Source organism: Dermacentor variabilis, chromosome 1 (genome assembly GCF_050947875.1).
Source record: "Dermacentor variabilis isolate Ectoservices chromosome 1, ASM5094787v1, whole genome shotgun sequence".
NCBI classification, from domain to species: Eukaryota; Metazoa; Arthropoda; class Arachnida; order Ixodida; family Ixodidae; genus Dermacentor; species Dermacentor variabilis.
The window spans coordinates 263884968-263909243 of NC_134568.1; the positions used below are offsets into that span (position 1 = coordinate 263884968).

Below are 24276 nucleotides of genomic sequence, written 5' to 3' on the forward strand. Positions count from 1 at the left end.
GCGGTCGGTCCTGCCGGTCGTCCGGGGCACCGTCGCAGCCGCGTAAGTTGCGGCCTTGGGCGCCTTCGGCCCGGCTCTGTTCGGGGAAAGCGCGCCGGCGGAGGAGACTCCCCGCCGCCTCGGCATGACTTAGGGCCAAAGGGCGGCACCCGAGCGCGCGCCCCCGCAGACCGAGTCGGCAGCCCCGCCCGGACCGAGCAGCCGCGTTCCGGTGTTTCATGCTCCGCTGGACCTGCTGCTGCCTGCCCTTCGCCGTGAGTTGGTCCCGCCGCAGCTGTGCTTCCTGTCGCCTTCATCTGAATTCCGAGAACGGAGTTGGTCTCTCTGGAACCGGATGTGACGCCGTGTCGCGGGTTGCTCCCAGGCTCTTCCGGCAGCGCTCGTGACGGCACTTCGTCGCCGCCGTCGTCGCGTCTTCCTGCTAAAAATATACCGCCTGCCGAGCGCCCATCTTCCTTCGCTTTTCTTTAAATGCCCCGTTCACATCCCGCGCTACCAATCACTCTTTTTGTTTGCCATCTTTTCATCATCAGAGTCAGAAGCGTGCGTAGCTTTTCCGCGCGTTCTGCTGCCGCTGTGTACCGATACGGCTATACTATGGGTCATAAACGTATTCGCGTTGCTTTTCGACGAATCGAGCTGCTGGTGCGGGGTCGTATTTTCATTCCTAAACGTGTGGTGTGTTTGTTGTCTGTGTTTGTGTTTAAAGTATTATAAAAGCATCTGTACGAGACCGCCGCTGCAAGATGGTGCTGGCTGTCCTTTCACAACGTCTCGGCACTGGAAATAAGTAAAACGAATCGTTTTATTTTTCTTTCTGTCCCGTGTGTCCTGTCTTTTTTTTCTTCGACTCTCTTCTTTTGTCACTGTTGCGTCGGGTTTTCCAGTTACAGCTATGTATTCAGTTCTGCTTATGAATTATTTTTTGAACCTTCTTGCTACCAGTTCTGACTTCTCAACGTTGTGTTATTGCGTCTTGGAAAAAAACAAGAACGGGATTACGCACACTCGAATCCGGTCGCAGCATGCACCTGTGTCCCCGTCCCTGCAGAACTCTGTAGTACATCGTAGTGTGTTATGGAAGTCTCAAGCTCGAACACAACAAATAAGATGTGAAGCAAGGGCGGTTACAACGTTTTCGTTATGTGCGGCTTCCAGATGTGTAGCCTTCCTCTGCAGTTTGACCGCTCATATTCAGTCGAAAAAGCTGACCAGAATGCCAGAAAGCATTGCCACTAGGTGATGCGCCTTCGCTGGGAGGTTAATTAGAGTTGGGAATTTTGTTTAAAATGTTATGGGTTAGTTGTAGTGAGCAGACCTAACTGGCTTTCTCATCTGGCAAAGCAGTTCTGCGGAAGACCGAAAAGTGAAGGAGGATTCATGAAAGCAAAATTGTCATCCACTCGACTAGCACCAAGACCATGGACGCGTTTCTTTCTCAGAAATCCGCGCGATGTGTATCTTCATGCTATATTCGGATGGACGACAGTTTTCTCTTTCATCAACTTGGTCATCGTCTGATCTGCGCTTCCATTCGAGATTGCCAGTGAGAGAACTTTTAAACGTGTTTGAATTTGGCAGTGAACATTTTTGAAGCTATGTAATTACGGAAGCCGACGTTGTCTTCCTGTTGTTTCTTGGCGCTGATCTCAACAACGAGATTAGCGTTGTTGTTCCTATCTCAATGGTAATTGGCTCCAGTGTAGACGTGCCGCGGCGTTGATATGAGGTTGGCGCCACTTTGTTCGTGCTGTTGGACAGATGGTGTCCCACAGGGTCGGGAACGCGGCACTCCATGGCGGCAGCTGGCTGGGTGAGGGGGCAGGGTATGCTCGGCCCAAACCTCAGGGGGAGTACGGCGGTGGCGGCGCGCGCGCACACAAGCGAACGCCATTGTTGACGGCGCGCGACGGCGGTTACCCCATGCAGCTCCTACGCACGCCGCCCCTCGGGATGACGGCTGCAGCTTATATGTTCGGGTGCGTTGCGTCGTAACAAGCGGTTTGCACCTGCCTTTCTATCGGACGAGCTGCACCAACGCTAGCAACGTCGTTCGTTACTACTACGGCTTAGCAGCCCACTCTACTGATCCTTCGTTGTAATCTATGCCATGTGTACTCAACTCTAAATACATTGCGCGGTGTCCCTGCGGATTAACCTGTAAAACTCTATCTAGAATGAGCCTGTTTTGCTTTGCTGGGATTTTTAAGTGGTGCGCTCGCTGCTTGGTTGATTTGAATGTACATGCTTTGTCACTGTAAGCATGAGACTATAGATGAAATATTTCTTGTTATTCATCTCGCTATTAGGAGCGAGGGATGTTCGAAAGTGCAGTTGGTATGTTTCCTGTTAAACGATTGAAGGCACTGCGCAGTAAACTTTGATGTAACGTTGGGGAAGAAGCATGAAATATTGCGCTTATTTTCCGCCGGCTGACGTTTTACCATAAAGTGACAACGCGGTACGGGTTTTCAAATCGGTTTTGCCCGAACAAGTTAGCGAATAAGACGCGTTTCCCCGTCTTGGTTCCTTCTTGCGGCTTATTTGTTCAAGATATATGTACGCGGCTTTGTAAGGGACACGTTGTATTTCATTACGAGATGGTTCTGATTCATTATTAAGTGGCAAAAAATATACCAAAGACATCTATTGCTCGTCCAACTATATAACACACATCAGCATATCATTTGTGCCGACGTACGCGTTTGTATCTCAACGGTTTTCGGCTTAGTGAAGGCAGTGAGACGCACTTGTAAAATACGTTTCTGCATTTTTCTCCGCAGAAGCTGACTATTTAAACAACATTCCAGTATGAAGACCTAATCTTCGCGATGCTTCATTATTGTTGCAGCCGACTATCTGGACCACTTCCTAGATGAGTGGCAGTTTCTAGCCACCCTTGTTGGCTTCAGTGCTTATTTAACCCATCGCTTTTGCTATTTCTGTTGACGTAACTTGTCAAAAAGAAGGAATGAGTGACGGAAGGAAGCAAATGAACGTTATCGTCAGTCATTTCAGGATATTGAGCACAGGCCATCTATGCGAGGTGTAGAGCGAAGTAAAGAGATAGAGAGAGGACAGGGGGGTAGACATTTCCTCTCAACCGAGTCCATTCCGTGCCTGAACCGTGTCCCCTATTGGGCGTGGCGCCTAGTTTTGCACAGCGGGGGCGCGTTCGGCAGGCCTGTCTGCTTGGTTGAGGGAGAAGGCTGTGCGACGTCCTTTTGTCACGGATGAGTCAGCCCGTGGCTGCAGTGACCTTCGCCCAGAGCCGCGGACAGTGCCCGGTCGATGGGAAGCCATGGATCGATGCCGCGGTGTCTGGCGCGCCGCTCCACCTGGCCGGCTGGGCATTTGGGCGCACCCCTCACCCTACCCGCCCTGCCGCAATGAGGAGGAGGCCCAGCGTCGCGTAGCAGCCACACAGTGAACTTGGATCTTGTACTACATTTACCGTTCCGATTGTTGTGTGTATAGCGTTCTTAGTTCGGCTTTCTATTTCTTCTTTTTCATTCTATGTCCCCACGTGAAAAACTCCAAATTAAACGTCACTTCGTGCCCTCGTAACCACTTTTCAAATCCAAGTCGGACTTGACTAACACTTAGGGAGCGAAGAAATAATGAAGTATAAGACTGTTGTCATCGGCGCCTTGTACTACTAGACCTGCGGCAAAATGTTTTGAGCCCTTTGCCAATTTCCGGTTAACTGCAGAAACGAGTGCATTCAAGCGATGCCACTTTGGGTAGTGCATGCATTGCGGCTTTCACTTTCAGCTGTCTGCCGAAACGTCTTCACAAACAAACAACGTGAAAGTAGTCGCCACTAGCACATTAACACCACTTTAATCACGTCGGCTCCAGGAGTAGCTGCGTTTTCGGTCTTGTGCTTCTAGTTGTATGATTCGGGCTAATACATAGTATTGCCGCGCTGTGCGGTGCAGCCGACACCGGTTGTAGCGGCGCTCAAGAGGAGGGGAGTATCTCGGTGCTGCGATGTTCTGGGCTGCTCTAATAGGCAAGAGGAGTCGCCGCAAGACAGTGCCGAGGCTGATGTCTGCTGCGTGCCTGCTGCCACTCAATTAACACCGTGTAGCACCGCAGTCGAGTCCAGCGGCGATGCGGAAGACAGCGAGCAGATCGATGAAGACTCGACGGCCTCCGTACGTACCGCTCTGTGGTTGTCAGTCGCGACCGCAGCTGACGCCCTGATGCCATTGTTGTTTGACGTTGCCGCGCAGCTTTCATGAGTCCAATCTCTGCGACGACTTTGGTCATTCAAGCTTTCAAAACGCTCTCGCATCACAGTCACTCAAATCGCCGAGTTATTAAACTTGCTTTCCTCAGAGACGTTGCTGGCGAGGACTAATAAGAGCACTGAGATTTGCGACTGGCGATAGTGTTATAAGCCCTGTTTAGTAGCACCCGGCGCTTTTTCTTTTGTCTTTCCTATAGACGTCTCTTGTCGGCGATTCATAAGCACGAGGTTGCGGGATCGTATCCCGGCCACGGCGGCCGCATTTCGATGGGGGCGAAATGCGAAAACACCCGTGTACTTAGATTTAGGCGCACGTTAGAGAACTCCAGGTGGTCCGAATTTCCGGATACCCCCAATACGGCGTGCCTCATAATCAGATCGTGGTTTTGGCGCGTAAAACCCCATATTTATTTTTATCGGCGATTTATTGTGATTCCGTGTGTTTAGCTTAGATTGGTGGTGAAAGCGCTCAGAAAATAAATGGAAGGGATTGGTTATGTTCACTTATTGAATTGCGTTGAAAGTTGGTTGAAGGTGTGAAAATGGGTCATCTGCGCAACAGTTTGTAGCGTTGTATGATGAAAAAATAGACGTGGGAAAGCGAGTAAGGATTTGACATCGCGTGACGTTCATCGTTTCCTCTTTATGTTACGTTTGTTCACGCTATAATTTTCTTTCTCACGGCAAAATGGAAGGGCACCTATTTGTCAGCAATGAAATTGCACGCTTTTTATTGGCGTCACGAGGACATAAAAGAGCATAACATTTTTGTTCACAGTAGGTTGCGTAGGCTGCAGTAGTACAAAAGAACGCTGCCTTATAAAATAAATTTCAATCCTGTGAGTGACGTCGTAGAAGGCCCAATTTTTATCTCGTTTTGGTGTCATTGTTGTCACATTGTCTATACGCAACGTAATAAACATATAATGATAAGATACTGCTTCGAAACTGGGAAACCCCGTGATTTGATTTTACATATAGGATAGCCTACGCGTGCGCGAGTACCGAAGCAGTTATGACAGTATCCACAAATGTGTAGCCTAAGGATTTGTTAAAGCTGGCTTCACCACAATAAGGGGCATTGTGGGGGAAAGCCCGCTTGCGCAATTACTGGCCGTTTACAGACTGTATATAGGAAGCATGTGTGAAGGTACCATGAAAACGTGAGGGCGAATTTATCTTCCTTATTGAAAGAAGCGGACCAAACATCTTAAACTCGCACGAAGAAATATTTATCTATATAGAGACGCTGTTGGTGGCGGTGCACACAAAATTTCATCGCATTTGCCTGTTCGCTCCGCCATGCGTCAGTGAACGGTCAACAGATCCCCGTCTACAGGGGTAATTAAACTTTGTGTAATTAATTTGAGGATTATGTATCAGTACTGAGGTGTCTGAATTTAGGCGAGAAAAGCCTACTTGTGGTATCCGAATTCGAAAATGATCGTGTATCACTCTAAAACGCACGGCGCTCCTAACGCGGCCATCATGCATGAAAAAATGTGTATTGCGCTTGCGTCGTTATTCGTCAAAAGTGCCCGGGACTTTGATGTCGTGTAGAATCTAGACACCTTGTTGTAAGATCCTTAATGGCTTGATATTGTGCTCTCACGATGGGCACCAAGGACGCTGGATGACACTATGCATGCGCAAGCGTGTGCATGCAGCGACTCTATCGCGGTACAGACTATATATAGCATTCGAAACTAACCCACCTGGGAAGTGACACCGATCGCTGGCCCTCGAAATGTCACTGGAATTTATACGCGCTGCTTCCGTGCCTTTTCCTTATTTCTTGATAGCCGAATTGGTTGTGTCACAACTGAGTGATAAAATCTTAGTGCAAGAAATAATGGCACGTTATCAGAGAGAGTGACCTCATCCATGATGTCTCCACGTGCTTGATTGTGAGCAATTGTTGTCGACGACTGGCGCCGCATCTATCACTGTCACGTTTCCGTGTATAAATAGAGAGTTGTCGTATACTGCATTCACGACGCCGTTTAGGTTGCACACAAGTCCTTCACGGAACGCGACGGCTCGTTGCGCGCTAGAGGGATACACGGTAGTGGCCACGTGCGTAAACCTGTTGCGTCACCTGGAAGATAACGATGAAACCGTTTTATGAGGACCCATGATGCCCCCTATACGTAGGCGTGCAAGAATCGGATACGTGCGTACACTGGCCTGCAGGCATGATGTTCCGTTCTTGTTGCGTTCTGCGCATGCACACTGTGCATAAGGTAGCTCTCGCAGTCACGCGCACGCAGTGCCATTGCGTGCGCGACGTATGCAGTACTACAGCTGTCTCATATCGCCGAGTTGTCCATATACGACATGCAGCTATGCATTCAGCGAAATATGTAGGCGCATGGAGTTTTCTACTGCATGGAGTTTCCAACAAAGAATTACTAGAAGGAACTTTGGCGCTAGCGTCTATGGGAGCTGCAAACACGGTATTTCAGCGAGCGTGGAAATGATGGTTAATACATAGATTTGCCTAAACTTTGTCCTCTGGCTTCAAACATTTTTGTGACTTTGCAAATAAATTGCAATATCACATTGCATAATGTGATCAATTGCAATGAACATTGACTTAATACTTAAATGAACAAACATGATGTCACACGCGCCCAGGAACATGAACACATCTCGCTCGTTGACCACAAACACTCGCTGTCATAACGCTGGCGGGATGAAGAGCGCCGGCAGCGGGAAGCGAATGCTCCTTGCTACCGCTTGCTTCACCGCATCTCGTAAAGTTGAGATTACGCCACTTCCAACACTGGGCGCGAGGGAACACAGCGCACGTGAATCAACCAGCTATCTTGGCTCGTCCTTATACTTTGCACCTGCCGCAGATTATGTAACTCCAAGGTACGGCTCGTAGGAAGCGTATACGCTCAACATCGCGGACAGCCATGCGCAACCACGACCATCCTAGAGAGGAGACGGGCGTTCACATGCTTATTTAGGCCAGTAAAGGTAGATAAACGAAATAAAGCCACAAAGACGTCTGAAGCCACAAACACGGAAGATCAGACGAATCCATGTACTAACGATCATTCCCAAGGAAGCTGGACGATCGGAACGCCAGAGTTACCGCTAGTAATTTTAGTAGGAAACTTTATGCCTATAGGCGGTGTAAAGCTCTCTCCCATTCCGGATGTTAACGGCAAGGTTTCGATATCGAGAGGCGTAGGCGACGCGCGCAAAACGTCTGTATTTCCTCTGCCATATTGTGTTAGTTCCGTGCTTTCGATGGCTCACGAAACATTAACCGAATAGTTTAGCGATAAGGAGCTGAGATTTTGTAACATATACCACTTAGTCGTGGTCAGCAGAACGCGACTGCTGTGAAGATGAGCGTCTGTAGTTTGCACATAATCTCCAATAAAATGTTTAATTTCTGCGAATTTGGGCTCGTGGCATAAAGTTGAGAGATGTAGTCTTAGTTCTGCTTCCGTGGCTCATCAGGCACCCGTATGCGGTTGCTCGGTGGCTGCGGCGTTCTGCTCCTGAATACGCTATCGCGCGTTCGATTCCTGGCCCCGTTTAAAAGAGCACAGAATGCAAAAACTTCATGCGGTCAGAATGAATTCCGTAGGCTTCCATAACCGCGTTTTCTCGTAGCCACTGTGTTGCTTAGGGCAGTTACACGAATTAAACCCCATCAATCAGTTGACTCATTACGCTTCTCTGACAGTACTGAAAGCCGCGCGGCCTGGTATTTGCATTTTAGTATGTTATCAATGTATTACGTTACTCGTAATTTCGTCTCCGAATCCTTGGTAGAACATGAGCGCCATCTTACTACGTCCAGCGTGAGAAACTTGAAGCGTATAAGTGCGTCACGTTTTGTAAACTCTAGTGAAGTTTTCTTGCCGCCTGCGGCTGTCGTGTTGTGTCACACGGATATCATCGTATACCACAGTGTTCCACTTTTTGTAACAGAGGCCATCAGTGCGCCACAAACGTACACTTCTGTGTGTCTGCTTTTCCTTTTTTTTTTCATGGAAACATCGGTCAAGGTCTCTGTGCCACTTCTGCCTATGAGGTGCGTGCAAGTATGGCTTCATTAGGATGTCTGCAGTTGTTGGACTGTTGCTGGTGACGAGTTTAATGAGCTCGTTGTGCGTCTTAGTTCTAAGGAGACTTCTTGGCTTTCATTCCAATGACCGCCACCGAGGACACTCCGCGCAGATGACTGCTGGGTTGCGTTCAACTTCTTGAGTGCCCTCTTCCTTGTATACTCGGCATATGGGGGTTCTGGGGGGAAGGAAGAACCGGAGAGCATATCTTCAAGTGTTTAAAACCCCACGTCAACTATGTATTGACATTTTAATAAAAGAGCAGGCTATGTTGTGATAAAAGTGAAATGTGGCCATGACGCATGCAATGGCGCTTGAATGCTTGTCGCAGTAAGCAGGGCCGTAAATTAAAGTTTAAAGATAGCCTCTTGTAAATGGGTTGTTTACATGTCTAAGCGTGCAGAAAAACTCAGTGCCCTTCCACTCTGTGAAGAATGACGACCAGCGAAGCTGTGTATGTGGGCCTCTTAATGGCGAACTGCACTTCCGCTGCGGGTCGGCCCGGCATTGCACTATTTCCGGGATAGGCCCACATATGGGAAGTTTTTTGCTTACCACGCCAACGACACGAAAATTTTGCTGAGCACGAGGTCGCGGGATCGAATCCCGGCCACGGCGGCCGCATTTCGATGGGGGCGAAATGCGAGAACACCCGTTTGCTTAGATTTAGGTGCACGTTAAAGAACCCCAGGTGGTCGAAATTTCCGGAGACCTCCACTACGGCGTGCCTCATTATCAGAAAGTGGTTTTGGCACGTAAAACCCCATAATTTAATAATAATTTAATAATAAACACGAAAATTTCCTAGGACGGTAGAGGTATACAGCTTCGCTGTAAAGAAAAAGAAAGGGGGGGGGATTCATTATACAAGTGCAGCTCATTGGTAACTATCTAAGGGTGAGGGATGAGTATTTTTGGGATCAAGCATCTTACCTGGCCTCAAAAATGTGGGCGCGCGTCTCTGCCCCTTTCTTCCACTTAAACAAGTAAAGAAATATAGATATGCACCACGTTAAGTTTCCATTTCAACTTTTCAAGCCTTGCGTCGATCCACTGTATACTGTACAACGTCAGTAACATAGAAATGAATGGCGGCGCGGAATTGGAATGATTGGATGGATGGCATCTTGGATGCCTGCTTCATCCAGGCTCTGCCCTAATTACGTTAGTGGCATCCACTGGATGATAAATATGCAAATTCTGACGATTAAACCAGGGCGCTGTGTTGAAACAATGTTTGTAGCTTTAATTTCCGCGGCTCCCTTGCCTCCAGGGGTCAGTTTCGACAAGAGACGTGCGGATTCGTATGCTGTAGCCTAACATATACGTACGGTTAACAGGAAATGGGCGCTTGTAGACTGTGGTTCGTGCATCCTGAGAATTTCCTCTAATTGCTTGTCAGCTTGAGTTCGCTGCCGTGCTGCATGCCGCGAGTCTGGCGTGCGAAGCTGCTGTCCGTACTGCGGTCATTCCTGGCTTTGAGAGCCTGCAGCCGGGGCTGCATATGGCTGGAGTCTGGACCGGGACAGCGTGACCCTAGTGCGGAACCCCGTGTGACGGCCTTCAACTTGGCCCAGCTCACTTCCGGCCGGCTGGCGTGGAGAGTTTGAAAACCATACCCGCGAGGCGCGTCGTCCCCGCCCGTCCTTGGGTGAGGAGGGTGCGCGTCGCGACCTAAAGATAGGGCAGGGCGCCGAGCCCGCCGGCGCACATGCGGCTTCTCTGCCAGCGCGCGTCGGGCCCGATGTGGTGGACCCCTTTGTTTGTGTACACACATTGGGCTGCTCATGTGGCTTCGGCGGAGAGGGCGCGTTGTGCGCAACTATATACCGTCATCTTGCCCACGTCAAAGCGCTATAGCATGCCGGCTCAGCTTGTCGTGTATCATATATTTCTTATCGTAGCAGTTACGCTGTAACTGTAAAGCGGTTGGCTTTCCAAGATATGTTTTTTAGGGGCGAGAAGTTTGAACGTTGTGGGTGTTGCTGGCGGCATGGATCGGTGCTCGAGGATTCTAAACACCGTGCTTATGTTTTCGTGCTTGGGGGTGTGCCCAATCCAAGCGTTTTATTTGTTTATATTTTTTACTTGGTGCATACTATATTTCATCGTTTTATCTGAGCGATATCTGTCGCCTACCGCCATTGTGGTTATTTTTTTCTGGCCCACTGCGGCTGCGAGCGCGATGTAAATATGACCAAGCGGAACAAGCCAGTGGATAATTCAGCTCCAGCGCTTGAAATGCAAATTTGAGTAGTTTCTTCAATTTGTGCACTTAGGTGGCAGCGTACTCATGAATTCACTGTGTCCCGAGGCTGCAGTGTGAATGCTCATCAGTCAAATATCGCGGGTATCAGAAAATACGTGATTCGCCGGCCCGTATTGCATACCTTCCAGAAAAGTCGAAGCTCGTATGATCGTACACACAGTTCGCATCTGCCTGGAACGCGGTGTAGTTGTGGCGCTTGAAGCCTGTCGCCATCCCGAGATGTCGAAGCCGCATTATAAATAGATGTCTCCAGCACATACATGCCGAGTCGGCTTCGCGGCCCGAATCCGGTGGTGGCTCGTGCGCGCGAGCGACGCTTGGCGCGCGAGTGTGTGTTTTGGCACGGGGCGGGTCGTCTGGTGGCCGCGACTCGGCGCCGTTGTCTCACTGACTAACATATTGGAGGCGTCCCTAAATAGTTGGCTGGAGAAACCTTGGCGACGTCTGCGGCGGCGATGCACGGAGCGGCAACCCAGTTTTCTCGGCGCCAGCCCGTTCTTTCCGGTAGGAGTGCGCCCCACTTCTTTCCCCTCCCTCCCTCTGGCTTGTCGTCCGCGGGGCTCTGCCCCCGCGACCAGACTCTTGGCAGTTGGCCACACATGCGAAAGATGGCACTTAGTGTCTGACGAGGCCTTAGGCGGACGGCGCGTGATGACTTGTGGATCCATCTCGTGGGCGACGAGGCGACAGGGGAGTCTCTTTCGTCGGGCGCCACGCGAATCCAGCTGAGCGCACAGCAGGCATCGTCGCGCGGTCGCTGGCAGCTGGCTGTGAACTTGACACGCGCTCCGAGGCAGCTGTAGTGCGCGCTCCGCTGTCCAGCGTGAACGTTCCTGCCCTGCCCAACGAGGACAAGGTTACGCGAGTGGTCCTAGTTACTCCATTATCTCGGCCCCGACCGCTCGCCCACGCTTTATCGCTTTTACGACGGTCCTTCCTCCGCAGTTTATCGTTTTATAGGTGTGTGCGTTTTCTCGCCGAAGCCGTTCGTCCTTGCACCAGACGCTCTTTCCCAGCGCGGAGGCGTCCACTGGCTGTGCGTGGCTCACTCCACGAAGTCTTTTTGATAAGGAGGCTGTCCGTGCAAGCGCTGCAAGCTGGCGACCCCGCTGGTGCGCGGTGCGCCCCTTCACAATGAAGGAAACCGACCATCATCCCCGTGCGCCCGTTGCGCTCACCGGCAGCGAAAGTGGTCAGCTGGTCCGCGTCGCCTCTGTGCTCCGGCATGGCGTGCAGGGCTTCCGGATGTTCGGCATGGTCGCCCTGTCCATGTGCAACTTCAAGTATCCCGCCTTTCTGCCTCGGGGCCCCACCAAGATGGTCCGCAAGTTCGGTGTTGCCTGCCTGCCCGTCGCCGTGAGTTGCTCTCCCGGGCCGGCTCGCTGTGTACCGTGCTGCCGCTCACGTAATGTGTGCCTCCTTGTTGATTGATCGCCACGGGGATCATTTGGTGACAAGCATGTGTAGTGACCCTGCCGGCGTTGCCTCAGGATCCTAGTTGCAGCAGAACAGTGCACCGAGAGCCTGTGGCGGCGGATCAGTGCGGATCGCTTTTCGCAGCGCGTCCCCGTCGAGATAGCCATTTGTTGACGAGTTAATTTTTCTTACAAGATCCGAGTCGGAGTCTAAATTTACACACGCTTCGTTTGTCCCGAAAATTCTTCCTTCCGCATGTTCCACTGGCGCTAGAGTAAACTGTATACGCTTCCTGGGAGCATATGCGGTAACTCTATCGATCTCGGATCACCGGTCCAGCGATGCGTCCCCTAAACGCGTCTTGGCGTACCGTGGAAGGTGACTATGGTACCAGAGAGGCGTTTTCAGGAAGCGATATGCTGGCTTTCTTTTTGTGTGTGTGTGTGTTCTTCTTAAGGGTACGTGAACATGGTTTCTGTGCTGCCACCACGCTTGCAAACTTTTCCAAGAATCCTCAGAGCTGTTTTGGGTAACCCAAATCCTTCCAGCTTCGTTACTGAAGGAGGTGCATAACTGTCGACTCGGCCCAGCTCAAGTGCTCACGCTCGTTGGGTAACGGTCGGCGAAAACCCATCGGCTGTTTGCTTTGCTGTGGCGTTTCCTTCGCGCGCTTGTAAGCAGAACAAGGGGACGCTCGTTGGTCCCTCTGGGTGGCCGACTAGCCGGTGCCTGAAAGGGAAAAATGTACCCATTGTGTCGCGCACCCCTGTCTGTCCTCTCATGTGTCCGGTGGGGGTCAGCTATAGGCTCCCTTGTTTCGCGCTCCGTCCGGCCCTCTCTATTTTTTTATTTTTTCGACCGTTTAACCGAACGCATCTCCTTCGGGGCGGTCCCTCGCTCACCGCTGCTGCTACGGCTTGGCTTTCTTTACACCTGCACGGTTGCCGGCATCGAGTCACGTTTCGAGGAATCGGTCAGGATTAGCGCCGTTTTCCCACCGCGGCTGCTGCGAGCGCTTTCCTGCAGCTGAGCTCACATGCTAAATTCTTTCCAGGCGATGTTCGGTGCTCTTACGTTTTTATTTACATCGTCCCGGGGAGGGTGTTCGCCGAACGAGCGCATTCCGAAGGGTCGTTGATAACAATCATAAGACCGCGTGGAATGCGTCGTGACCCGTGCTTCAACTTGGGCGAAGCCGAAAATGCGGTAGCTTGCTAGATTTTACCGCTGTGGTTGTGTTCGCTTTCCATTCTTTCTGTAGCCTTTGTGTTGCGAGCGCCCCACTACCGTCTTACTGAAGGCAGAAAAGTGAGGCTAAGCCAGGCTAACAACTTCATCCTGCTTTTAAGAGAAAATGTGCTTTCCTTTCATTGGAGACCGTTCCCCTCGCATATTTGCCCATTTTTGTTGGCTGCAGTTTCCTGTATTTCTCCATTCCGCATCCTGTATAGTTTTAGCTAGTATTATGTCTGCTTATTCTATTTTTTGTATTCTGCTTTCCGGCTAAGCTTCAACAACGACCAAAATAAGATGTTTCCGCTTACAGTATCTGATAATGACGTGGGTGCTAGTTAAACTGACGCGAAAGGTTTTTGGCCCCTGCTTAGCGGCGGCTGTGCCGTGATAACTAAGATAGAGATATCCTGTTCCGGTACGACATGCGTGCGCAGAATTTACTTTTGGCAAGGACAGTTTATATGCTCTTCGGTCGGTGCAGGCTGAACTTGGGCGCCATCGGTTCGCGCCGACTTGACTTGCTTTTGGCGTCATGTTGTCTTAGGCGTCTACTCTCAGCCAAGTGGTGTAGCCAAAGAGTAGTGCCGGTTACTAATCTGAGACTGCAGAATAAAGCCGTGACCGACAGTCTACTGAAGCCTATGCGCTGTATAAGCATTCGCGGTCATAACTAGATCGCTTCTGTTCTAAAAGCGTAGCCGTGGGAAATAAAGCGACTATATTATTGCCATAGCAATTATATCGACACTCCAGGCGCATTTCGGCCGTCGGCGTCGCCATGCGACGTTACTCTGCCGCTCTAATCGGAGAGCGAATAGGCGCGTGGTCATTTTTATTGGGCCTAAAACCCATTCATTTGCAGCCGACTCGGGCATTGTTCACGGACTGAAGTTGCGATTCGGTCTGCGGCGTCTACAGCGCAATTTCCTGTTATGCCAGGAATCCTCAAACTGTCTTCGAGCGCTTAGCTGAACTTAATTCAAAGCTCGCCTTGGCAATTCGGCTCATAGCAAGACCAGGGCTACACTCGCCGTTTAGCTGTTCACAATGGCTCGAGTATCTACGTATAGCGCGCTTACGTTGTTTTCTGCTTTCGGAACATTTGAGATTTTTCTTCTTATGAACACATTACGTGTTCATAAATGATACTTATACCGTCTGGCCTACTAGCTTTAACACATCCGCAATATGCACGGAGGACGACACGGCCCGCGTCTCGTGTTCTCTTCTTCGCGATGAAGTTCTGCTTTTTCAATAGGCAATTGCCACAGAATCACTTGCAAAGTATCAAGAAAGCAGCTGTACTTCCACACGTGCTAAGATAGGGACCTCAGGGATAGGGAAGAACATCTGGCATCTCCCTCTTCCTGGGCGAACTATTTTTTTTTTTGGCCCTTTATCCCCGCTCGTGCCTTCTTTCGGTCTTAGTAGCAAATTCTGATCACAGCGCCATATGCATTACTCACGCCTTATATATGAACTGCGATCGGTCGGTTGGATTCCATTTTTCTATATTGGAGGTAGTCGACGATCAAAGATCTTATACCAGTTTTTGTTATTACTTCCTTATCAGGAACTTGGTCCGCCATTTGTGTCGGTAAAGCGTCTATTGAAATCTTATGCGATCTAATGACTTGACGCATCAGATGACGGTGCGAGATTTGAACGAGTGTCGGGCCGCATTAGTTCCGGACAAATGATCGTTTGTTCACTGTGTGCACGGCGAAGTGCAGTGTCGTGACATTTGACCCAATCGCTAAGTTGTTTATCAAGCGTGTGGCCTGTCCAGAAGAGCCCGATAAGCTTCCTATGCAAGCTGGGCAGTGTGTGAAACCTTCAGCGACAGAACGTTTTTGGATAGCCTCGACCTGCGGTGGTTGCATGCTTTTTGACTCTGTTAAAGGTGTGAACGCCAGCATTGGAACCGCGTAATCGAGGATGGACGAGCTCTATCAGTGATAAAGGTTTCATTTTATACATACTCGAGCCAATTCAACATTATAAGCAAGCTTACATATGGCCGTATTATAGACTGATGCCTATAATACGACCATATAACGCTGCTGGATCGCTCCGAGCATACCATTAGAAGGCACCAATAGCGTACGCTGATGCCAGCTGACAAATTGTCACGCCGAGCGTATACCTATATAGCTGAAACGTTTATCGCGCGTAATTTTTTTATCTGCCGCTAAATACTCTAGCATATTTCGAGAGGCGGCCCGAGTAGGCAGCGATAAAAGTTGACGCTACTACGCCTTACGTAACCTGCGCAGGGTTATAACGCGATATAAAAGTTTGACTTCCGCGTGACTTTAGGATTTTTCCCTGCTTGCTTTTCCGGCCGCGCGTGCGGCACGCTCCGGGGCAGCACAATCTGCGGTAGCGCCTGAACCGTTGTCGTGCCACTTTCTCGAGCACTTGACGCCTACACCTCCGCACCACACGAGCGTCGGCGCCGAGGAAAGGTCAGGGGCCGGCGGCAAAGTCGGTCGACCGAAGGAGGCGATGCGCGCTCGTCTTCTGGGCTCTTGGCCCAGTCCTGGAACACATGCAACACGGGCGGCTGAAGTTCCGCGCTTCAACGCCTACCGCCGATGTCGTAATGTATCGATGGTGCATCGATTCGAGGTCTCAGTCGTAAAGCGTGTACGGTGTACACAGTGCTCCTGAAACATGCTCCGGGAGTGCTCTTTTCTCCTGCGGGGGCGCGCGCGTGAGCAGAATCACTTCTGGCTCGCCCGCTACTTCGCGCATGTCTAGAGCCATCATTCGAAACTGGCCGTCGTCTTGGTGCTCGCAAGCGTCTGCGCGTGTTTGCACTCTACTCGCTGTCGGTTCCGGTTTCGCTCCGGAATTATGACGATATTGTAAAAAAAAAAAAAAAAAACACCTTTCATAATGCTAGCTTACGACCGGTTAGCGGGTGTTAAAAAGCGCGGTTAAGATGTTTGCAAAAAAAAAAAAAGTAAATTTTAACCGTATGCAATTATAGTACACGGTTAGCCAAGCGTGTTATATCGTTACGAGCGTACTGCGCTGTGGTTTCGCCTGTACGTGTAGCGCATTTTCGTGTAATGTTCCGGATATACGTGCCCGTCGCGCAGCACTTGGCAGGCAAGGACCAAGGCAGCTGCCGCTGTCCCTGTCGCTGCACTTGGAGACGGTGCCCACTCACTGTTGGGCCTTCTTGCTTGACTTTGCGCCAGCCGTCCTAGCAGCGATGCGACGAAACTGGCCCGCCCTTTCAGGCACGCTGTGCGAGTGCGAAATAATCGCTACCAAAATTCCGCGAGTCCTCCTCCTTGGAAGGAGCGATGAGTGGCGAAGTCGACTCCCTTCCCGAATGCAGTTCTTCCTGTGCGCGTCTATAGGCACCCATCCCGCAGATGCGCTTTCTCCGACCAGTTCGGCAGCGCCGGTGTTTAGGAAGCGGTTGGGCGGGGGGCGTTGAACTTATAAAAGACACGCGCCTGGTGCGCCCTATGCTTCCGGTTGCGATGGTGTCTCCCTTCCGAGGAATCGCTGTGTAGTTGCCAGTGGCTTAAAGCACGCAGGGCTTTATTCATGGTGTATTTGATTTCACACTAGTTTATAATTCCTCACAATGAAAGAAATGAATGCAGGAGTAGTTAAAGGGACATTGAAGGGAAAACCGATTCGAGCTGTATCGATAAAATACCCTTCTGCAATACCAAAAACCCGCTCTTACCAGGGAATTAAGCTTGGTAGGCCAGAGAAGATGCGAATAGCGAAAGTATTGTGTTGACCCAACACCCTCTAGAGAACTTTGTTGACCCCGCCTTGAGCTTCCCGCACCAGTTACCTGTGACGACGTGTATTTTGACGGTGTCTACGCTGGCGGAGTTAACTTTTTATTGGTATTGATGGACTACATTGTATTTCAAAAGCACCAAAGATTGAACTTGACAAGCTTCGATAATTATTACGAATTACGCGGCGCAAATACGAGAAGATGCATTGAAATCCGTGACTTCACACCGACGTACAGGCGCGGGGCTATCGTTGCGAAGTTAAAAATAAGAAAACAACTTTGGGCCTCATTTTTTCTTCAACAATCAATCTTGCGCAAATTCTTGCAGGTTTCCGCAGTACTACTACGTCAAAAAATCAATCTGTTACCGCGAAATTAACGAAAATTAGCGTTTTACAAGTATACTTTGTCTAAGCTCAGTTTACTTTTTGTTTTCGGTGTCCTTTTCAACAGCGATTTGAGAAAGAGGTGTGGCTTTAGCCCAATCACATGCCGGCTTATGAACACTAATTACTAGATTATGCGTAGAAAAATTTATGAGAAAACTTCAGGTGCATGACCAAAGGCTGACAATATCGTTATGTTTTTTACTGACGTTTCGGCCGGAGGACCGGCCTTCGTCGGAGTGTATTTTCACTTCGACGAAGGCCGGGCCTCCGGCCGGAACGTCAGTAAAGACGTGCCATAACGTTCGTCTTTTTTGGGTGTTATATTAACCGGTCGAGGGCTGTGGAGATGCTACAGTGTCGTTTGGAAATTTGTTGGCACTTTCTTTTCTCTTTGGTTTGTGAGCTCGAGAAAATGTGTATGCAGGTAGAAGGTCGTAAATTTCTCTCGTAACACTGTCAGTTCTCAATAAAGGCATTTCGCATTTAACACGCGAATGTTTCCGCCGGAGACTTGTGGGTCGTTATTTCGGTCGCGTGAATGCGAGGGTTCCTGTTCGTTCAGTATAGCCGATGGGCACATATAGCGCCCGTTCAGCGAGTCGGAGCGGTTCCCAGCGAAAGTAAAACCAGCGTCTGAAAAGTATTCGTAGTGGTCTCACGCTTGGAACGCTCTGGCTCTTCCAAAAGCTGTGGTATACGTGCGCGCATGCGTGCATGTACACTATGTAGATGCGTCTATAAAATTATGCGTGTACACTTTCAGCATCGCAGGCAACGTTTCAGACCGCTGTTGGCAGTTCGCTATATAGGCTTCTATGACGCACGCGATGTTGCTGACGCTAATGCAAAACGAGGAGAACGGACTCTACAGTTACGACCGCATGGAGGGAATCCGTCCTGCACAGTGGGTTGCGTGCAGACCCACGTCGACTGCGCCTCGCAGCTGTGTTTCTCAGAATGGTGTCGTTGTAGCGTTGCCTTCATGCGTTCGCCGTTACACTATACAGACATGCCCTCGCGCTCTTTTTTCCTACTATTTTGCTGCTTAGGCGGAGCGTACGTCAGATCGAGAATTGCAATTCTGGGACATATATTGTGATACAGTACGGGCTGTGTAACGCGAACAACGTTTTTAAAAGTTGCTTCTTGTACAAACACGTGCTAGGAGCAACCTGGTAAAAAAAAAAAAAAAAAGAAGAAGAAAACTAGCGCTGCTTTGTAGTAGCCAAGATTTTCCAGAAAGATGGAATTTTATGATCTGGCTCGTTCATTATAATACTTAGCATACTTTATATATTTGCCTTTCGTTAAGAAAGAACTGCGCATTTCCCTTTGTCTGCGCCCATCGCAGTGAGTGATGTTTAGAACATGGCGTCTGCAGTACAACAAAGCATGACCTTCGAAATTGGTTTCTATTAGTCGCTCGGAGGTGCACCCTAGAGGCGCAGACCAAGGCAAATTCGCAGTGTTTTTCTTGAGAGAGAGAGAGAGAGTTGAGAAACCAGGCAAGTAACAGTGTAAAGTGTTACATTGAAATATTCGGCCCATAAAATATCATGCTGTGAAATTTCAGCAAGAACAGCAGCAGTAAGCGCGTTTTTTCCTTCTTTTTTCGATTATATGAGGGACGTTCCGAAAGTACGTTTTGTCATTTATTTTCATACGAAAACTTTATTAGAAAAAAAAATACACCATGGCATCATAAACTATACACTTTGCAATATTTTTTCCACATAGTCGCCACCGACATTCAGACATTCGTCGTAGCGTGCAATCAGTTTGAAAAAACCAATCTGGTAAAACTTGGTGCCCTGCGATGCAAGGCCTGAGACATGACTTCTTCACCACACACGATCTGTAGTCGTTTGGATCGTGGACACACTAGTCCCAGGTGCCCATTAATACCGGATAACAGCACGCACTTCCATTGGCGACCAAGTTGTCAGCACAGGTCTGTCTGCCATCGTGTTTCGTGCGCGAATAACCGCGGTGCAGTGCACCCCGAGTACACTGTAACCTAGGGCACGTCGGTCAGCTGCTACTCTAGCTTCTTCGGCGCTCTGCGAATGCGTCATTCCTCCGATGACGCTCCTTCCGTCGTTGAACCATTGAACCAGCAACCGGCGCGGATTCCTATGGCGATTCTTTCACCTGGTGTACCATCTTCAGAAAAAAAAAAGACGAAACTTACTTTCGGAACGTCCCTCGTAAAGAATGTTCTCTGTGTATAAATTGTCTACTGCTTTTTTCGCGCTGCGCACGGACGTCTGTCTTCTTGCCCTGCCGGCGCCAACTGCTTGTGCAAACGGCGGCGCAGCATGGCGCAGCGCCTTGCAATTGGTTTCCGGACCGTTTGGAGACTACGTGCATCCTTTTGTATTTTCGGGTCGCACATACAGCGACTCAGCTGTGTGCAGCGTTCGTTTTCACCTACCGACGCCGCGCGAGATCGTTCGGGAGTCGCTTGGCGAACCGCGTTCACCACGATAACAACGAGGTTGACCGGAAAGCAAAGGGCAATGCTTCGCCGTATTGAGATAAATGGGTTTTGGTTTTGATGTAAGGCTGAGAGTGCGGATGCTGGCTTTTCGACTACTTTTGTCACTTCATTGTCTGCTGCTAAATGGTGTGCTTATGCCCGAGTAAGCACATTCCGCCGCCGGCATTTTGTCGACTTGAGAGCAGTTTTGCTTTTCCTTTGTACTGAGCACTAGTTGCAAATGAAGCGCAAAAGGCACGAGAACCGTTTAATTTTCTCACGCTGAATTGTTAGCGGCCGCAAGGCCACGGCAGTGTCCTTGAAAAGCGCTGCTGTAAACGGGCTTTCCCCACCTATACCGCGAGGCCCCTTTCGCTTACTTCTCTTGCACTTGCTTCTTTCTTCGGACGACGTGAAGTTTGTACAGTGAAACCACTGAGATTGTATCGTATGGAGGGCCATGTAGTGGCCACCAGCAGTGATGGATTCCTGTTCTAAAACGCCGAACAATGGCAAGGAAAACAACACTAAAATTGCAAACAAGAACGGCTCCTAGCGTCTGACCTACTCACGGGCGGCCGAAAAGATTGTTCTTTGTGCTTTCGAGCTAAACGTTATCTTAAACACTAAGCACCTATCTATCCGTGACACTCCATGCATGTTCGTGTGGCCTGCAATTATATAGATAATGGCTCCAGGCTCTGTGCCGCTGCTTGCGTCATAACGGCAGACCGGAATAGCCCATCATTCAGACGCGTCTGTGGGCGAAAGGTGAATGGACTGTCGCTTTGTGCGGTTGAGATTGTCTTTACCCTTCGACGCTTGTATTATGGGGTGAACACCTTCGGGCGTGTAGCTTTAAGAAACTGCCGCTTCTGTTTCGCTGCGATGCGTAGCTCCCATAATGGCATGATGAACCGCGCCACTGAGCAAACACCTTGCGCGACTAGGCCATTTGTGACCATTTCGCTCGTTGTGTAGTACGGGTGCTTAACTCGCTCATAGACTTGACTAGCCAGTGTTCCTCAAGGAAACCTGTTACTCATTAACCTCATTCGCAACCGACATTCAGGCAACGAAGCGTAAACTACGTTGTAGTTGCAGTACCTCCCATATGCACATATATATCTGTAGTGACGTCAACTGAAGTGAATGCCGGAATTTGTGTTCTGTCCTTTTTTTGTTAATTGGCCTGTACAAGACAGCTTCGTGGGCTGAACAAGAAACAAACGTAACACGGGCAGACCTTGCATTGTTGCATCGGTTGTCTGGTGTGCGTACTTACATTACACGTGGTATGAGCGGGCAACATCGGGTTCGTGTGGAAGCCAGACTAACTGCTCACCCCTGCCGCCCGTAATACGCTTATGCACCTGTCCCTCCATGATATCGCTCACTATTAGCCTGTTTCAAAGCGAATATCTTTCTTTGGCTTTCGCCTGTTTTCGTGGTCTGTGGTTGGCTGCGGTTGGGGGTCGCTGGTCGGAATAAAAATAGCTTTAGTTTAGGGGACGCAAGAGACTTGCGTACGCAAACCGCTTGCGTCCCCTAAACTAAAACTCTGTAATGGCGCCGACACGAGGGGCACGTTGCGTTGCGGGGCGCGTTCCTTGCCGAACTGTCGTAGCTCTGAGACGCACGTGCTGTCCGCCTTTACCACCGCTGTATATTTGCTGATCTGTGTTCGCTATGGAATTGCGGAGTGCGACAGCAAAGGCTACCTAAGTAGCCTCACTGCAACAACTATAAGTGGTAAAGTACACCATTCCTTCAATAGAGAGCGAATAATTGTCTTGAAGCGTTCGGCTATTCGCTTACATTGACAATAATCGATGATGGTTTCCGCACAATTGTTTTTTTTCTTTGGGTAAAAGGGCATTACAGACAAGTATTAAATACGTGAAGCTAGTTTGGTAAATTACAGTGCCAGAATTTCAAATAATTGTCGCAGTATGGTGAACGTAACTTTGGATATGCCGTAAACGGCGTAAAAACGCATTTCTCGGCGTGGTTTCGAATAAAGTCAAATTTTTGAAAGTCCAGGCAGAGTCTAGTTAATTGTTTTAGATTACTTGGCATAGAAAATAAAAGGAAGGCTAAACCTGCTACCTCTTTTGTACTTTTGCTGCTCGTAATTGACAAATGTAAGCCACAATTACGTGTAATCTTCGACGTCGTGGTGACGTGGTTTTCGCGCAAAATTTAAAAGGGGATGCTTTGCTTTAATTTTCTCTGTTGATAATTGTGTTTCTGCCATAGAATGTATATGGTTCTGAAACAGTAATCTGCAGTTATTGTGTGACTTAGTACTTCCGTTTATCGCCCCCTTTTACGAGCTTCTTATTCCGATATCTCATAGCTTGTCGTTTTTAAAGCACTTGTAAGCACTGGTCTTTTATGACATTTACGTTCGTCGTATAACTCCATCGTTAAAAATGCGATGTACGTAGCCGCTAAAAACGGATCCACTCCAGTCAGTCTAGTTTTATTGCACTAAAGATAACGAAATTGTCAAAATCCTACAACCAACCCGACCCGTGGCCTGAAATCGTGAATGAATGAAAATATAGTGTAGATTACACAGTCTTGCCGCACGGAACCGTAAGCTGCAGCGAGTCGTGCGATTTTTGCCGAGAATTTTGTATTTACCCTTAGAAGCATGCTTGTGGTCGACCTTATGGCAGCAGCTAGCGTCAACGCGTACCAGAGCCGGTAGACGGTCAGTCACAGTGTGAACGATAGCCGCTGATTTTGTCATGTTTTGTCATTAAACGGATACTAAGGAGAAAAATGATTTCTACTGTATCAGTAAGTTACCCTTCTACAATATCAAAAAGCACCACTCTCATACCACGATACGACGCTTGGCGAGCCAGAAAAAGCGCAATAACAAAAGATTGGTGGCGACGCCTTCTTGGAAGTTCCCGCACCAGCTCGCTGTGACGTCGTGGATTTTGACAGCGTCCTCCAGGGCCTAGTTAATTCTTCAGCGTTAAAAATCGACTACATTGTGTTCTAAAGGAGCCAAATACTGAACGTGGCGAGTTCCGGAAACCATTACTGAGCCAACGCGGCCCAAGTACGAAAATGTGCTTTGAAATCCGTGACGTCACAGTGATGTACCGGTCTTGGGGATCGGCGCGAAATTCAAAAACTGATACTTTGACCTGCATTTTCTCTTCTTCTAATCACCTATTATATCGAAATTAACGACAACAGAGCTTTCAAAGAACGCTTTATCCGTCTAAACTGATTTAGTGTTTTGCTTTAGTGTCCCTTTAAATTTTGTAGCAAAGCGAATGAACTCGCATTCACTGACAGATCCAGACGGGGACAGGTAGTTATTCTCGTGTTCCTGTATGGGCTCGCCTTTTCCTTCCTACATTTTTTTTTACCCTTTTTGCCACTCGGGCCGATAAACGCGCATTGGAGGGCGCTGTTGACTGGCGCTCGTTCCGCGTCTCTGCGCTGCTATTGGGCACCCTGGTGGTTTCTAGTCTTTCTGTATGTATTAAGGAACACCAGCGTGTTAGTGCGTACTTAGAATACCTTATTATAATATATATACTAGCATTTTCTTGTTTGTTTTCTTTAAGCGCAGCGCGGCCCGGAGACAGTGGCTGTAGCCACTTGGCTTGGCCTGCTGGGCGCCTGGCTTCGCCTGGCCTGGCGACTCGGCTAGCGCGGCACTGTTTGAACATAGTTTAACGCCAGTTTCCAGTTGGTGTATGTAGTTCAGCTTTTGCTGAGTTGAATGTGCCGAGTTGTACTCGTAACGGCGTCGACTTCCCTTGGCTGGCGGCGTTCATTGACGCCTCAGCACAGAGCGTGAGCGGCGTCCGCGGTGCGTGGGGCCGGCGCCGGTGACTGGTGGGCGAGTATCGGGTAATCGCATTCACTGACACCGCGCGCGCCGTTCTGCCCACGCTATTCCGCTAAAGGCATAATTGGTGCCAGGCGGCGATCGGTCCTTCCTCTTGCAAGGCCACAGCGCCTAGCCACTTCACTGCCGCGCTAGTTCCGAGGGATGCCGACGAGATAATATATATATATATATATATATATATATATATATATATATATATATATATATATATATATATATATATATATATATATATATAATCACGCAATACTGCCTGGCGTAGGTGGTCTCTATTTGTCGTTTTTCCGGCGCTTGTAGCTGAACAAATGCGGCGTAGCCTTTTGAAGCATGCGATGAGCACGTGTGGCCACGCAGATTTCTTCCATCATTTCATGTCGTTGAAAATGAATTGAAAACCTCACCATGGGCATACAAGCTCAGCGGTACCAACTAAGTGGTTAAATAACATAATCACATGCCACTTCAGCCACTCTTATAGGA

The 24276-nt window shown here is 49.2% G+C and overlaps 1 protein-coding gene and 1 long non-coding RNA gene across 6 annotated transcripts in view; one reads left to right on the top strand and one right to left on the bottom strand.

Annotated features, from left to right (window-relative positions):
• The window catches only part of LOC142563788 (uncharacterized), a 702312-nt gene that overhangs the window by 624514 nt on the left and 53522 nt on the right, over positions 1–24276 (top strand). For 4 of the 5 annotated variants that reach the window (XM_075674427.1, XM_075674407.1, XM_075674415.1 and 1 more), the window contains one exon: positions 3942–4160. The exons of the other annotated variant lie outside the window; for it this stretch is intronic. In XM_075674427.1, the coding sequence (XP_075530542.1) occupies positions 3942–4160 (219 nt within the window). The remainder of the gene's footprint in view (positions 1–3941; positions 4161–24276) is intronic. 5 annotated transcript variants of the gene reach the window in all.
• Positions 8252–9977, bottom strand: LOC142573469 (uncharacterized). The gene is made up of 2 exons (XR_012826333.1): positions 9678–9977; positions 8252–8524 (listed from the first exon to the last, which is right to left on the bottom strand). It is a non-coding gene; the product is annotated as an uncharacterized LOC142573469 (long non-coding RNA).